The 13761-nt window shown below is 50.2% G+C and overlaps 5 protein-coding genes across 5 annotated transcripts; 3 read left to right on the top strand and 2 right to left on the bottom strand.

Annotated features, from left to right (window-relative positions):
• Positions 1-1113: 1113 nt before the first annotated feature.
• Z518_07150 (uncharacterized protein) lies at positions 1114-4980 on the top strand (the record flags this gene model as incomplete). Its single annotated transcript, XM_013415279.1, has 1 exon — positions 1114-4980. The coding sequence occupies one exon, from the start codon at positions 1114-1116 to the stop codon at positions 4978-4980; it is 3867 nt and encodes a 1288-aa protein (XP_013270733.1).
• A 616-nt stretch (positions 4981-5596) lies between these two features.
• Positions 5597-7051, bottom strand: Z518_07151 (uncharacterized protein; the record flags this gene model as incomplete). Its single annotated transcript, XM_013415280.1, has 1 exon — positions 5597-7051. One exon carries the CDS (start codon positions 7049-7051, stop codon positions 5597-5599), a length of 1455 nt encoding a protein of 484 aa, XP_013270734.1.
• Positions 7052-9142: 2091 nt separating this feature from the next.
• Positions 9143-10887, top strand: Z518_07152 (uncharacterized protein; the record flags this gene model as incomplete). The annotated part of the gene is made up of 3 exons (XM_013415281.1): positions 9143-9515; positions 9581-10067; positions 10122-10887. 3 exons carry the CDS (start codon positions 9143-9145, stop codon positions 10885-10887), a joined length of 1626 nt encoding a protein of 541 aa, XP_013270735.1.
• Positions 10888-10925: 38 nt separating this feature from the next.
• Positions 10926-12497, bottom strand: Z518_07153 (uncharacterized protein; the record flags this gene model as incomplete). Its single annotated transcript, XM_013415282.1, has 1 exon — positions 10926-12497. The coding sequence occupies one exon, from the start codon at positions 12495-12497 to the stop codon at positions 10926-10928; it is 1572 nt and encodes a 523-aa protein (XP_013270736.1).
• Positions 12498-12717: 220 nt separating this feature from the next.
• Positions 12718-13691, top strand: Z518_07154 (uncharacterized protein; the record flags this gene model as incomplete). Its single annotated transcript, XM_013415283.1, has 4 exons — positions 12718-12857; positions 12917-13015; positions 13062-13387; positions 13441-13691. The coding sequence occupies 4 exons, from the start codon at positions 12718-12720 to the stop codon at positions 13689-13691; spliced, it is 816 nt and encodes a 271-aa protein (XP_013270737.1).
• Between the last annotated feature and the right edge of the window lie 70 nt (positions 13692-13761).

Below are 13761 nucleotides of genomic sequence, written 5' to 3' on the forward strand. Positions count from 1 at the left end.
ATTCTGAACCTGAACTGAAGTGTGCCGTTATTACAGCCTCAGAGGACAAGGCCTTCTGCACTGGAAGGGACCTCAAAGAGAGAAATTAGACATCGTCAAGTCCAACAACATGTCGATTGAATTTCCAATAGGAGGCTTTGCAGGAATAACAAACAAAACCGGAAACTCATCGTTATGGCATATAATGGACACGGTCGTGGTAAGCGATTCCCAATTGCCGCAATACTTCCATGTGTGAGGTGGTGGCTTCGAAATTCTTCTAAACGCAGATGCCAACTTCGCCTCTCCCAATGTCATGTTTCGATTGCCAGATGTTCTGAGAGGCACTGAGAGAAAATATCGCCCACGAGTCTGACAACGTCATTATCTCTCGGTTCGGAGCTCGAGAAGCTTGGGAGACGGGTTCACACGGGCGGCAATGAGAGCACAAGTGATGTACCCTCAGGTCTTGATGGTCGGCAAGAATGCTGCGGAAGCATATAAAGACAAGAGGAAACCGACCTGGCTGCCCTCGTCCTGTAACCGAAAATACTGCACTTTGTTTCAAATGCTCCGCCGGAATCGCGATTCGAAACAACGACAAGCTTGCTTTCCGTTTCGACAACCGCCTCGAACTTCTATTCTTAGCAATCTCAAGTCGTGTTTCGTTCTTGTCTTGATCAGGGAAACTGCACGAAAATGTTTATGCACGAGGGGTCAATTGAGGATGATGTTCAATCTGAACCGCTAGGACGTCCCCGACTTTTGCGGAAGTCCCTCTCCTTCGATAATGTAAATGATAATGGATTTTGGGTCACAGATGCTTCTACAGTATGCAGCACAAGCTTTAGCTTCTCTGTGGCACTGTGCTACAAGTATCACTTTGCTCAGCTGCAGCCACAAGGCCGTGTTACGATTACCCAGGCGAAGAGGTACAAGTGGTAAGCGCCGGGCTGATATTAGGCCGTGGTCTAAATGTCGAGCCTCATCTAGCGCCGCAGTCTCTTATGTTCCTCTCCGCCATACTACGAGGATATAATGAAAGTCACTGCGCGCCAGAAAGCATTGCGCCATAGTCGACTGAAGCTCAGGACTACATATCCTTCCTCCACCCGAACCGGCTCTCCATTCAAGATGACTATTCAACTACCAACCTGGGCCCGACGTCTTTTCTCTTCCTCTGGGCCATTTTCCTTGGATATACTCGGCAGCAAGAGAGGAAATTACCGGCACACGAGCAAATACGGCTCCCGGATATCCGCCAACAAGGTACATGGGAGGCACACAAACAACGATATACCTCCTAAGAGCACCCGATCCTCGATGTGGAACTCGGCGTGGCTTTCCTGGTATATATTGGGCGGGGTATCTGCTATTTTTGCTCTATCCGTTGGAGCGTTGATCTCGCTTTGGCACTACAATGTACGAGAAGATGGGTTCAAGCTGATTACCACAAATCATTATTCATGGACTTATGGCCCCACAGCCATTCTTGTAGTCTTCGTTGCTATCTGGCGACAAGTGGATCAATCTTGCAAACTCCTTACGCCATGGCAAGTGCTACAGAGGGGGGATGCTCCATCGAATACAACCATATTACTGGACTATATATCGCCTCTACAGATTGTCAGCTTCTGGACGTCCTTGAAAAATCGTCACTGGATTATATGTTTGACAATACTGGCATTCTTTATCCTAAAACTTATCACACTTGTATCCACCGGCCTATTTTTCACAGACCTGCGGACCGCTCTCACTACCCACGCAAACATTTCCACTAGCACCAGTTTTGATGGATCATTATACAACGCCTCTGCCTACCTGGGCGTTACTGATTCATCGTTATTCTATACAGCGTACGCAGTGATGGCTAAGGGTTTACCTGACGCTGAAGGAACCCAAGGCCGTTTTGCTTATCAGTCTCTCTCCTTGACAGACAATGTCCCTGGCACGAACGCAACCATTAACACGGTTGTGGACGTCTTTGTGCCTTCATTCAATTGTGAAAAGGCGGAGGTTACCATAAACCTCCAGCCAGCTAATACCACTGATCAACATCCAGACGATACAATAAATCTACTCTCCCCGCCTTGCAAGCTTCTAGCCGGAGCGATGCCCATATACGCACTCAACCCTCAACTGTACAAGTGTCCCAGTCGACAGCTGAGCGGCTTGATGCAAAGAGTCGACTGTTCTGGCCAGAACACATCCACTCCGGTTGGCAACTGGCAGCTTCTGACCATAACGGATATGAGATACTCGCAGACTCCCGTTGCAAACAATTCTGGTGAAGCAGATGTTTCTGACTTCGAGTTTTCAACTTGGTCAACCGAAGTTGCACAGGTCAGCAGCATCGTGTGCAGACCTAGCTACACTATCCAGAAACGACCTATCTCGTACGACTTTACCCAGACCCTCACAAATATCACTCTGGGAGCTGAAATAGTGTCATCAAATCGCTCGTTGGAACAATTCAAAGATGAGGACCTCGGTGTGATGTTCACATCAGCATACTCGGCGGCAGCACTAATGTTTGGCAACAAGGCGGATAGTGAAACTGCAGAGGAATACCCGGATACTATGTTCAGGACCATGGCTGAGATCAGCGGCGGCAGTTACGAAAACTTACTTGATGCGAATGTGATGATGGAGGCCGCAGAAAAAGTGTTCGATCATGTTGCGGTTCAAATTGCTGTAAAAAATCTCCTACGTCAACAAACAACTCCGCTGGCGGGTGACATAAATACAATGGAGGAAAGACTTTACGTTCGAGCGCTTGCTCTTTGGATCATGGTCGCTGGTTTCGCTCTCCTCCCCGTGATATCCGTCTTGGTCTTTATATATCGACCGAGGAATGTCGTGGCTCATGACCCAGAGCTTATTAGCAGCATGGTTACCCTTCTCGCAGAAAGTCCGGCTTTTGAAGAGGTTCTCTGCAGCAGGAGCTCTGTCGAGGATCAAGACTTTGATCGAACGCTCGACGAGTATAAATATGTTTCATTTGCATCAGCTGATTCAGACGGCCAACTAAGGTTTGCCATCGAACTGATCGGTGCAAAGAAGAGCAAGAACCCGACTAAGGCTGAGAACACTCATTGGTGGAAACCGCTTCTCCTGAGACGTCCCGTCATGATAATCATTTTAGCTTTGCCACCAGCTCTCATCACCGTCCTCGAAATCCTTCAGCATTTGTCGAGGCGCACATTGGGAATAGCTCGCATTCAAGATCCGAGGAACTTTGTGACAGAAGCATCAACGAGATTTCTTCCTGCGCTGGCCATGCTCTTGATATCAACATCTTTCAACGCTTTGGACTTCAATATCGCTCTTCTTGCCCCTTATCATGCGCTGAAATCCAGGAAAGGCTCCGAGAAGACCGGCATCTTCGGCCCCATCGTCGGCAAAATACCCCCCGCTGCTTTGTGGGCATCTTTCAAACATGGACACAGGAGTGCGATTATGTCAACTAGCGGTGCTCTCCTCGGCAGCCTTCTCACCATTATTGTTTCCGGTCTTCTCGTGATTGATACAGTCACGATAACCGCTCCAGCGGAGCTCCAAGTCCTCGACACGTTTCAGCCGGACTGGACCAATTCCGTGACGAACGATAGTTCCGCTGCCGTTGTTGCGAGCCTTATTGAAGCCGCCAATTTGACCTATCCTTCTTCCACATATGGAGATTTGGCCTTTCCTCTATTAAAGGCTGATAGGAACACCTCCGAGTTCCTCTCTAGTGATACCAGACTAGAAATCCAGATGCCGGCATATCGAGGATCTTTAGTTTGCGGTATACTTCGAAACGATCAGTTTAATGTTTCTGGATCGTATAATTCGCGGATTCTTTCATCCGGAGCCAGTATTGAGGCCTCGTTTCCATTACCAGCTCAATGTCCGTTTGGAGGACCAGGAGGCAATCTCTCAACCCTCGATTACGAATATTTCTTCCAGCTACCCAGTAATACCAATCAGAGCTTCATTGGCAAAATGCTCGATCTGCATGTTGGGCCATACTCCGGGCCATTTGCAGCGAGCTCTGACGAGCTTTCTCCATATACTCAACCTAACAACCCAGCAGGCTGTCCAACTCTTGCCTTCATATACGGATATATCGATGTGCAGAACATGTCGAACTCGGTTGTCTCAACAATGGCATGCTCTCAAGTCATTGAGAAGCTCGACGCCCAAGTGACGCTCAATGCCAAAGACTTTAGCATCTTCGCTTTAAGCCCACCAGCCATCAATGAATCTTCGTCTATGCTGCTGCCGAGTGGACCGGACAATCAAACTTCGAGTGGCCGCACGACTCCAACTGCTTTCCCCTATCGACTGCAGGTTCATATGGACCAGTCTCTCTCGCTATTCAATCAGACTGAATACTCCTCAAGCAGCCTGTCAAGCCAGCCACCCGTGGACAACTTCTTCCAGGCCGTGCTGTTCGGCCGTACCCCTGTCCCTCAAGAGCTCATGCGCAAGTCTGATGACGACAGCCAGAACCGGGTTAGACAGGGTATTCAGAACTTCTACCGCCGATACATGGCGCAAGCCATCTCCACGAATATGCGAGTACGCATCCCTGAATCAACGGTGTCGGCATCAAACACCAAAAGAGCCATAGAGCCCATTCAGTCAACCCTGCCCGGAACACTCGTCAACATTCCAACCTCGGTGCTTCGCCAAAATAACACATCGAAACTCATACTACAGATTTTCCTTGCAATCATGTTCATCTGTGGCCTGATTGCCGTGCTGCTCAATCCGACGCAGGAAGTCGTGCCGTATAATCCATGTACGATTGCTGGAGCAGCGAGCTTAGTTGCGGGCAGCACACTAGTCAGGGAAGTGGCCGGGGCTGGCGGAGACGGTGAGAAAGACTCCATCATGCGCAACAACATGATACAGCTGGGCTGGTGGTCGGATTACAAGTTCAGCGAGACGAGATCAGGTGGCGAAGGCGTTAGGAGACGAAGATATGGAATCGATATGGTCCACCAGCACGAGTGAATGAATTAATGAATCAACGAATTTTACGTCTGGCGTTTGCTTGTCGTCGCACGACAATATGTGAGACTGGATATCATACCTTTACCAATGTGATCGGACATAACGAATTTACGTAAGCCATTGCTCGGCGGAGTGTCGGCAGACATATCTTTCTCATAAGGCTAGAGTAGAGGGGAGATTTGCCTATCTAGTTGAATTGAATCTCAATGTTCATTTTCTTATCATGACATGCTAATGCTAGAACCTCTTTGCCATAAACATGCTGACATATTCTTTTTTCGTTTCAGTCATAATGGAAAACACACATTCCTTTCTTCGTCAGGTAGTTGCAGTTGTCAAGGTCTCTTTGGCCTTTTTGAAGCCGCAGAAAAAGAGCTTTCTTGCCGCAACATATCACTATCCTAACTGAATTTCCAATCCCCAAATGCTAAAGTTCCCGAGGACTGTATCCCTTTGCTTCTGTTGAAGGCCAACCCTAGACCCTAAGATCAATGATAGATTGTACAGTGAATGGTTCCTGACATAGAAGCGTTGAAATTTCCAGCTCTTTTGTGACTCCTGAAACGTAAATGAAGTCATAGGAATCCTGATGGAATACTCGACATTGCTTGGCGCTTTATGACAGATATGCCTCGCCAATTGGAGACGAGATAGAGTTTCCACTGACCAGGAGGCCATCGCTGCACATGAAGTAGGCGTAGCGTTCAACGGCAGCCTGAGAGTCCAGCCATGGGATAACGTCGTTCAGGAACGACGCGACATCACTATCTGAGCCAGACGCGCCGAATTCAGTCAGCCAGACCTTGCTCACGCCATTCTTGGCGGCGGTGTCAATGACATCCTGCACATGTGACTTGAAATAGTCGACGTTGCTGGCTGAATCGTACCAGTGGAAAGTAACAAAGTCGATATTGCACTGTCCAGCACAGGCATCAAAGAATTGCTGCAGCCAGGTTGTTCCCATTGGTGGATTAGAACCGGCACCATTGGTCACTGCTGGAGAACCAATCGAGACTTGGCCAGATAGAGGAGCAACATTTTCAATATGGAGTTGGGCAGCAGTGGAAGGATCGATGTTCGACTGGCTTGATAGATCAGGCTCATTGAAGGAGAGAACGTGCTCGGATCCGCTGGAAATAGCAGACTGGACAGCGCTGGACCATCCTGAAACCGAGCTGGAGCCCCACAGCATTGGCACATACTCGGCTCCTGAGACTATGGCGCCATCGGGTCCAGATCCCCAGTTGTATGCCCAGCTGATACCCTTCCCCGCGAAGGCGTTTGTCAAGGAAGCATCATTGTAAGATAAACCTCTCTTGCCGCTAGTAGAGCCATCTGTACTAGCTGTTGAGCTCGAGGGTGATGACGGACTCGACGCAGTGGCATTGGCATCGCTGCTTGAAGCAGGGGGTGAGCCAGCGATGGTCGCGAAAGTGGTCGGCGTGGCTGACTCAACTACGCTTGATGGCTGGAAAGCGGGTCCAGACGACCCGGCTCTGGTCGAAGGTCTTCCGAAGAAAGCTCCAGCGGTAGGGGTTCCTCCAACAAGGCTGACCGAGGTCGAATCAGAGAGATCTTCGGGGCTGCTGCTGGAGGCATCAGAAGATAAGGCAGATCCCGATGGAATGGTAACATTCTCTCCCGAATCTCCTGACTCGGCAAGATTTGCACCTGCTGTGACCGTGACGAATTGGACGGAGGTGGTGGTGATAGTGGAAGTCGTGCTGATACTACAAGAGGTGCTACTTCCTCCAGCTGGAGTTACTGTGGTATCGGATGCGTTGGCAACAGATAAGCTTGAGAAATCGTCGGCAGCATCGCCAGTAGACGATTCAAGAGGGATCGGGATGACTGTGACAGTCTTGACAGGCATGACGGGAGACTCAACAGGGGAACCACCGAAGTCTGTACCGTTGGTCTGAGCCGTACCATTGGGGAATGTAGCACCGGTAGGCTTAGCAAAGCCAAAGCCCCCTCCGGTACCGGTACCATAGTGAAAGCGATGGTGTCGTTGAGGATGAGCTAAGACAGCAGTGGCAAGAGCCAAGATAGATGCGACTTTGGAAACCATGCTGATTTTTTGATAGACGTAGGCGGGGATGGTGAGATAATCGAGCAGCTCAGGGATGAAGGTAGTGTGATAAGCCCTCCCGGGGTGTGTTCATGCAGGATTTCAGTCAATGAAGGACCTGATTGGTGAATGAGTGACCACGAGCGTAGCTCTAGTGAGAGAACGAGAATAGGATCAAGGGCTAGCCTTGTCGTGTAGAAGGAAAGACGAAGTGCAATGTGTCGCACAAACGTGTCAAGAGCCTGCAAGAAGGAAGGGTTGTGTGGGAGGAAGGAAAAGAAGGAGAAATAATTGAAACCTCAAGAACCTCAGAGATATAACAGGGACAGAGAAGGGAGAGGATTGGGGGGATTGAGAACAGAACAGGAGATGGATTGGCATGTTTCATGATAATCGATTGTCCGACGAGGATCCTTGTTGGAAAGGCTGGGAACGACACGTCTCCTTTGGGTAAACAGGCCGTCGTTTCAATCTGGACCTGGTGGTCAACCTACGGTCAACATGGGAAACTATGTGGTAACAGTGTGGTAACAGTCAGGTATGAAACAGAGAGAAAATTCTACCACGTGGTCGCGGGTTGAAGAAGAGGTCTCCGTAGCCAGACATCCAAAGACACGGAGTGGAGTTTTCGTCAGTAGCCTTGGGCCCAAAAGGGGGAAAAGGCCCAGCATCTGGCTGAGGCTTAATGAGGCCAACCATAAGCGAGCTTTCGGAGTGCGTTTCACAGTCTGGTGCCCCTGGAACCAGTCAGCGTCCAGCTCAGCACTTGAAACCAAACAGCCCTGGAGGGGCCATGCAGGGGAATTGCCCAGACTGGTTATCAAAGTTCGAGATAGGCGTAGCTTGGGCCGCTATTGTCAGGAACCCGAACTTTGTTTGTCACCTCCTTGTGTGGGGGCTTGACGATCCCATTCTTCGTCATCCGTGAACACGGGGAACGTTCCAATGGAAGGACTGAGAGGGAGGATGATGTGGTTGATGTATAGTCTCGCTTATGGTTGAAGACAGATATAGGGATTATAGGAGTGATCGTGGAGGAAGAAACTGACGACTGCTTTGACAGATCCTAGCAAGTCCGAGGGCCCAGAATACGTTACATGGCTTCTGTCTTACTCTTTTTTTCACCCTTTCCCTTGGGTCTTGGATTCTTGGGCGTTCTTGGGTCTCCTATTCCGTGCCGGTGGCGCAGGTGGATGGAGTCGATACACTCCCCCGAGTCCGAAAGCTCTGGTTGAAATGTTTTAAGACACGTCAGCTTCGACCTGTGGACCGTACGTACAAGGAGCCTGGAGGACGACACACGTACTCCTTGTGGTCCTGCCATCCATCCTCGGCCATCTCCACCGATTTGAATCTGGGGCACATTTTCGGAGTCCGCGAAAGTATTGCAGTGAAAAATTTTCTGGCGTACGGATCCATTTGTCCACTCAGCCTCCTGGTCAATTTGGCTTGGTTGATCAGTGTTGCACAGCTGTTGTAATAAGGGCTCCAGAGGTGTGAACAACTGGTGATATCGACCCAGTGAAAAATCCAGCACCTTGCATTGAAAGAATGAAAGGACCGCAATGCCTCATTCGATCAATGTCTCAGCCACCGAGGAGTCTGATTTGCTTGCATCGGCGCCCGACGCCCTTAGAACTGACCCCCAGAATATTTTAGTAATAACATGACTCTACGAGTGGTGCCACCGCTACGGACATACTGCACCGGTGCGTCTCTCCTCGCCGAGTCACTCCGTATGCACATTGAGAGTAAGCAAGAAGGGGTCCGGATCACTTGCATCTCAAAGGTCTGTATCAGTTAGCTCTATCTTTCCGCGTGGACTAGGAGCGATCCATTCTTTTATTCTATTGGAGTGATCAAAGGACGCTGTAATTAGGTAAGCTGACTAAAGGCCATGACCAATGGAGGGGAAACCGCTTTGGGAATAGAAGAATATTCGAAATGCAAGCGGCCAAGATTTGATGAACCTCCAAATGGCACATACAGAAGAATCGTATGAAGTGGCGTGCTTCGTTTATTCGCCTGTACGCAGTATAATACCTTGCCGCCTCTGAAGACTGGGCTGGATGGCTCCACAATACGGGCAATATGGGAGGATTTATGTTTGTACATCAACCGCCCAAGGCATCATCACAAAGAGACATCGAACTGCAGAACGCCAAAATCAGAGCCCATGCGGCCAGGATATCGCATTCGAGGAAGGTCAAGAAACCGAAGGCTACAAAGGGTCTACGGCTTCCCATAAACATTCGCGAGCATGGGGAAGGCCATGACAAGGATCGTACTATCCAGCAAAGAGAACCCATACAGACCCCAAGTATGCCGCCTGAACGGTACATCATTGGCCTTCTGGCCAGAATTGCATCTCTTAGATCCGTTCTGAACCAATACAAGAGAGATCCCTTCAACTCGGACCCTGTGCGCAACTTGCCTCTGATTGCCCTGGAATTCATGGACTTCGGTAGGTTTTCTTGAAGAAATTTGCATCCACTTCCTTCCGTTGGTCTTGACACTTTGTTCTCGCAGCATACGAAATTCTTTGGCCCATGAACATGCCCGGCCTCGAGCTCGCCGCCGTCAAGGCTGAAATGATTTCTCGACGAAGACTCGCTGTCCAAAGCACCATCGAATTTCACTGCCAGGTGTCCAACATGGCGACACTGGCATTCAATTTCTTGACGGATCCCGACTCATTGGACATCATCAATCGAATCCGCATGATCCATCAAAACATGGCCATCAAGCTGATCTGTCAGGAACTCGAATCGCTGCGCGGCCCGCCGTCGGAGCTCCTCATACAGAGAGTGGTGCTCCTCGACGTCCAGGGCGCCGAGCCTTATGAGAATTGGGACGTTCAGATTCATCCGGAATCGCCTCTCGTGGCGGCCAACAATTTAAAGGCCTACTATCGGTTTCAAGCAGTGGAGTGCAAAGTCAAACCCTGGCGAATGTTGACGCAAGAGATTGGCGGGATATCCAAAGTCTCTGCTGGGCTGGCGCGGCGTTTGCAAACGTAAGTTTCAGCTTCCCTCAAGTTGGGGCATTTTCATATTCAAGGTACCGCTAGCGCCGACGTAAGCACCGCCATTGACTCAGGCACCCAGCCTTTCTTCCCTCTCCTACCGGAAACAGCACCGCAGGATGAGTACGAATTGGACGCCGAAGCACTCGTACTCCAAACTCGGCTCGGTAGCAGCCTCCACGGAATCTGGAGGGCGCCGCACACCCGCCAAATCCACGCCGTTATCGACGAGACATGCAGCCTGACAGTCCGGCTGGACCAATGCCATCACAGAAGCACAAAAGACAAGCATGAGCGAATGCTGCAGATAAGCTCCGCCGCCCTTTGCCTCCAGCACAAGCTCTACTCGCTCCCCGTCGAGTTGCCGCCGAACCAGGACCTCGAGCTGGAAGACTATCTCTTCGACGCGTGCCGGCTGGCAATCATGGTCTATAACGACATGGTGCTGTGGCCGATTCCCTGGGCCGCGGGCGTGAAACCACGGCTCGCGCGACGACTGCGCTGCCGCCTATGCCCTATCCTGTCGTTGGTTCATGATGACGGTACAGGCAGATATACAAATCTGCTCCTCTGGCTCCTGTTGATGGGCGGGATTGCTGCGACGTACACGACAGATCGAACGTGGTACGTCGAACAGCTGTCGACGTACAGAATGATAGTCCGGTGTCCAACCTGGGCCGACTTCAAGCAGCGGATGCAGACGTTTTTGTGGTGGAGCTCTGTCCTTGATGACCCGGCCTTCAAACTCTGGACCGAAATATTATATTGGGATCCTTCTCAACCCTGGACGGAGCAGGTGCTGTTAAGCTGAAGATGTACGAAATACTATGTTCTCATCAGCAAAGACATTTATTTCTCGTTCTTGCGTCCCCCTAGAACAGACATCACGTCATTGACGTTGTCTTTATCACCCTTGCGTTTCTTCGGGCCTCGCTTTCGGCCACTCTTTTTCGTGGTGCCTTCACCAGCTTCCCAAACAACATCTTCATCGTCATCTTCATCCCCAAGACGACTTTCTCCAAATCCAAGGTCCATATCTGCTGCGTCCGCCCGATCTCGCGCCTTTAGCCGCGCCAGCAATTGTTGTTGCCTCGCTGCTCGGTCGGGATCCGAATCAGCCATCTCCCCTCCACCTGCCTCTTCACTCCGTCGCAAGCCCGCCGCCCGCTTGATAGCTGCAAGGAGTGTAGGATCTTTCGAAATGGGATTGATTCGGTCCTCGCCCTCGTCTGTTTGATGACTCGTGGAAAAGTAATTTCGTGGCTTGTCACTTGCGGGGGCCACTTTGGTCTCCGTCGCAGTTGTCCTTTCCGTTTTCTTCTTTCCGTCACCGTCACCATCTGGATCTTCGGAATCACTGTTGATGGCGGCCAGGGGATCGTACTCAGCAACACCTTGAAAGATGTCGTCGTCTTCATCCTCGGCTGCTTGTTGAGCTGATATTGCTTTTTGCCTCTCTAGAAATTCTGCCGGCACCTCCATTCCAAGAGGCTGTGTCTCTTTGCGGTATTCTTCATCCCCTCCTTTGTCGATCCATCGAGTTTTCCTTTTTCTCGTCCAGTCTTTATTTGTGATGACGAGAACTTCCCTTCGCCGTCCATTCACAACCTCTATGAACTTCCTCTTGTTGCTCGATTTCTCGGAGCCCACCTTTTTAAAGCGGTCTCCAAGAGCAGGTTCCGGGGGAGTTTCCCTTTGTATCCCAGCACGACCCTCTTTCCAGCGCCGTAGGATTTCGTCTCGTGTTACTGGCTGCCCTTCATACGGTTCGTCTATGGGTGCCTCAGTTTCGTCCTTCCTGAAAGTCGGAGCCCGTGTCTGGACATCTTTGTCCAGTACCTGATCCAGTTCATCGTCCACGTCAACTTTGGCAGCTTCTGGGGTGGTCCCTCTGGCCTTCACAGGGTCATTATTAATGTCCTCTCCTCGTCGGACTCTTTCAAGCAACTTCCAGTCTAGGCCTTTTACCAAATGAGTGCTATCGATACTGCCTCCGATACCAAGGTTGCTCTTCAGGCTTTCAAACGTAGCTTCGTCAATTTGTTGTCGTTGGTACATCTCTTCTAGAGCCTTTAACCGTTTCTCCTTGTCATCTTCTGTGTCTTCACCATCTTGACCGGTCCGGCGAGCCAATGTGCGGTCTTGATATCCAGAGGCGAGTTTGGCACCCTTTGGTGCGGCGCTTGACTTGAACCTTTTCATTGGAGGCTGTCCGTCTTGTTCTCGTTTGTGTTCGGCAACCTGCCGTACAAACTCTTTAGATGCATTAGATCCAATCACCGAGCGAGGTGTCATAGGAATCGAAGCTCGTGTTTTGGAGCCAAGCGCAGGTGCTTTGAAAATGCCAGACGACGGGGATCTGGCCGGCGCTTTTGAATGTCGATCATTTTGGAGGAGGTTGCGGAACTGGGAATTGTCCATGGGATTCCTTTTGTTGGTCACCGTATAGGAGGAAATAAAAATCAATCCGAGGTGGTGCCTAACATAGCGGGTTGCAAGTACGGAGGCAAAGGCGGTGCAGAATATACACGTTCTTCGGAGTTTAGGAATTTTCCTCCGAACATGTGAATCTCCAAACTCCTTATGTCAGCCTAATTATTCAATCGTCCAGCAATATGAAATATCCTACGACAAGATAGCCATGGCCAAAAAAAGAAAGCATGTTGACCGTTCCGAACCGTCAAGCCAACCTCCAACCAAGAAGAGACTCTCCGATACCACCCTTCCGGAAGGCGTTCATCACTACCAGTCCCTTGGCGAAGTTCCCTGGGACCTACAAAAGTATGAGCTTTCGGTGTAGATTGAATCGTGCTCAATATTCATACTGATCAATGGTATAGGTACTGGCATCAGGGCTATTCGATCTTCTCCAAATATGACGAAGGCATCTGGATGACCGATGACTCGTGGTATGGTGTGACGCACGAGTCTGTTGCAAAGTACGTTCCCTCCTCATTCTTGGAACGAGTCACTGATTTCACCTAGTAAAATCGCTCAGCACATGGCAGATGCCGCGCCTCCGGAGAGGTCAATCATAATTGATGCCTTTTGCGGGGTGGGTGGAAACACGATTGCATTTGCCCTGTCCAAACGGTGGAAGAGGGTCTATGCTATAGAAAAAGATGCCGCTACATTGGCCTGCGCCAAACACAATGCGGAGATCTACGGTGTGGCGGACCAGATAACTTGGTTCCACGGCGACTGCTTTGAAATCCTGGGTGCTCTGAATTCTAGTAAAGAGAAGGTGGTCGAACCACTCAAAGCCATTACCAGTCAATTTGGCATCATCTTCGCCAGTCCGCCATGGGGAGGTCCGTGACTTGTTTGGTCAATGAGAGAACGTTTTTTGCTAACCCAACCGCAGGACCTGGCTATCGTAACTCGGATATCTTCGATCTCGAGTCAATGCAACCTTATACGTTCCACTATCTTTATGAAACCCTGCGGACACTGACCCCGAACCTGGTCATGTATTTGCCCCGGACTAGTGACTTGCGTCAAATTGCCAGGACAGGTGAGGAGGGTAAGAAAACGCAAGTCGTACATTACTGCACGAGTGGTACCAGCCGAGCCTTGTGCGCATATCTTGGGGACTGGGGGACATTGAAGCTGTAATACGACGTTCGTGATGCAAACGACAGGGTGATCACGAGACGTGTCCTCGGCAGAATTGCCTGTTCGGGTG

The sequence above is a fragment of the Rhinocladiella mackenziei genome (assembly GCF_000835555.1).
Source record: "Rhinocladiella mackenziei CBS 650.93 unplaced genomic scaffold supercont1.5, whole genome shotgun sequence".
NCBI lineage: Eukaryota > Fungi > Ascomycota > Eurotiomycetes > Chaetothyriales > Herpotrichiellaceae > Rhinocladiella > Rhinocladiella mackenziei.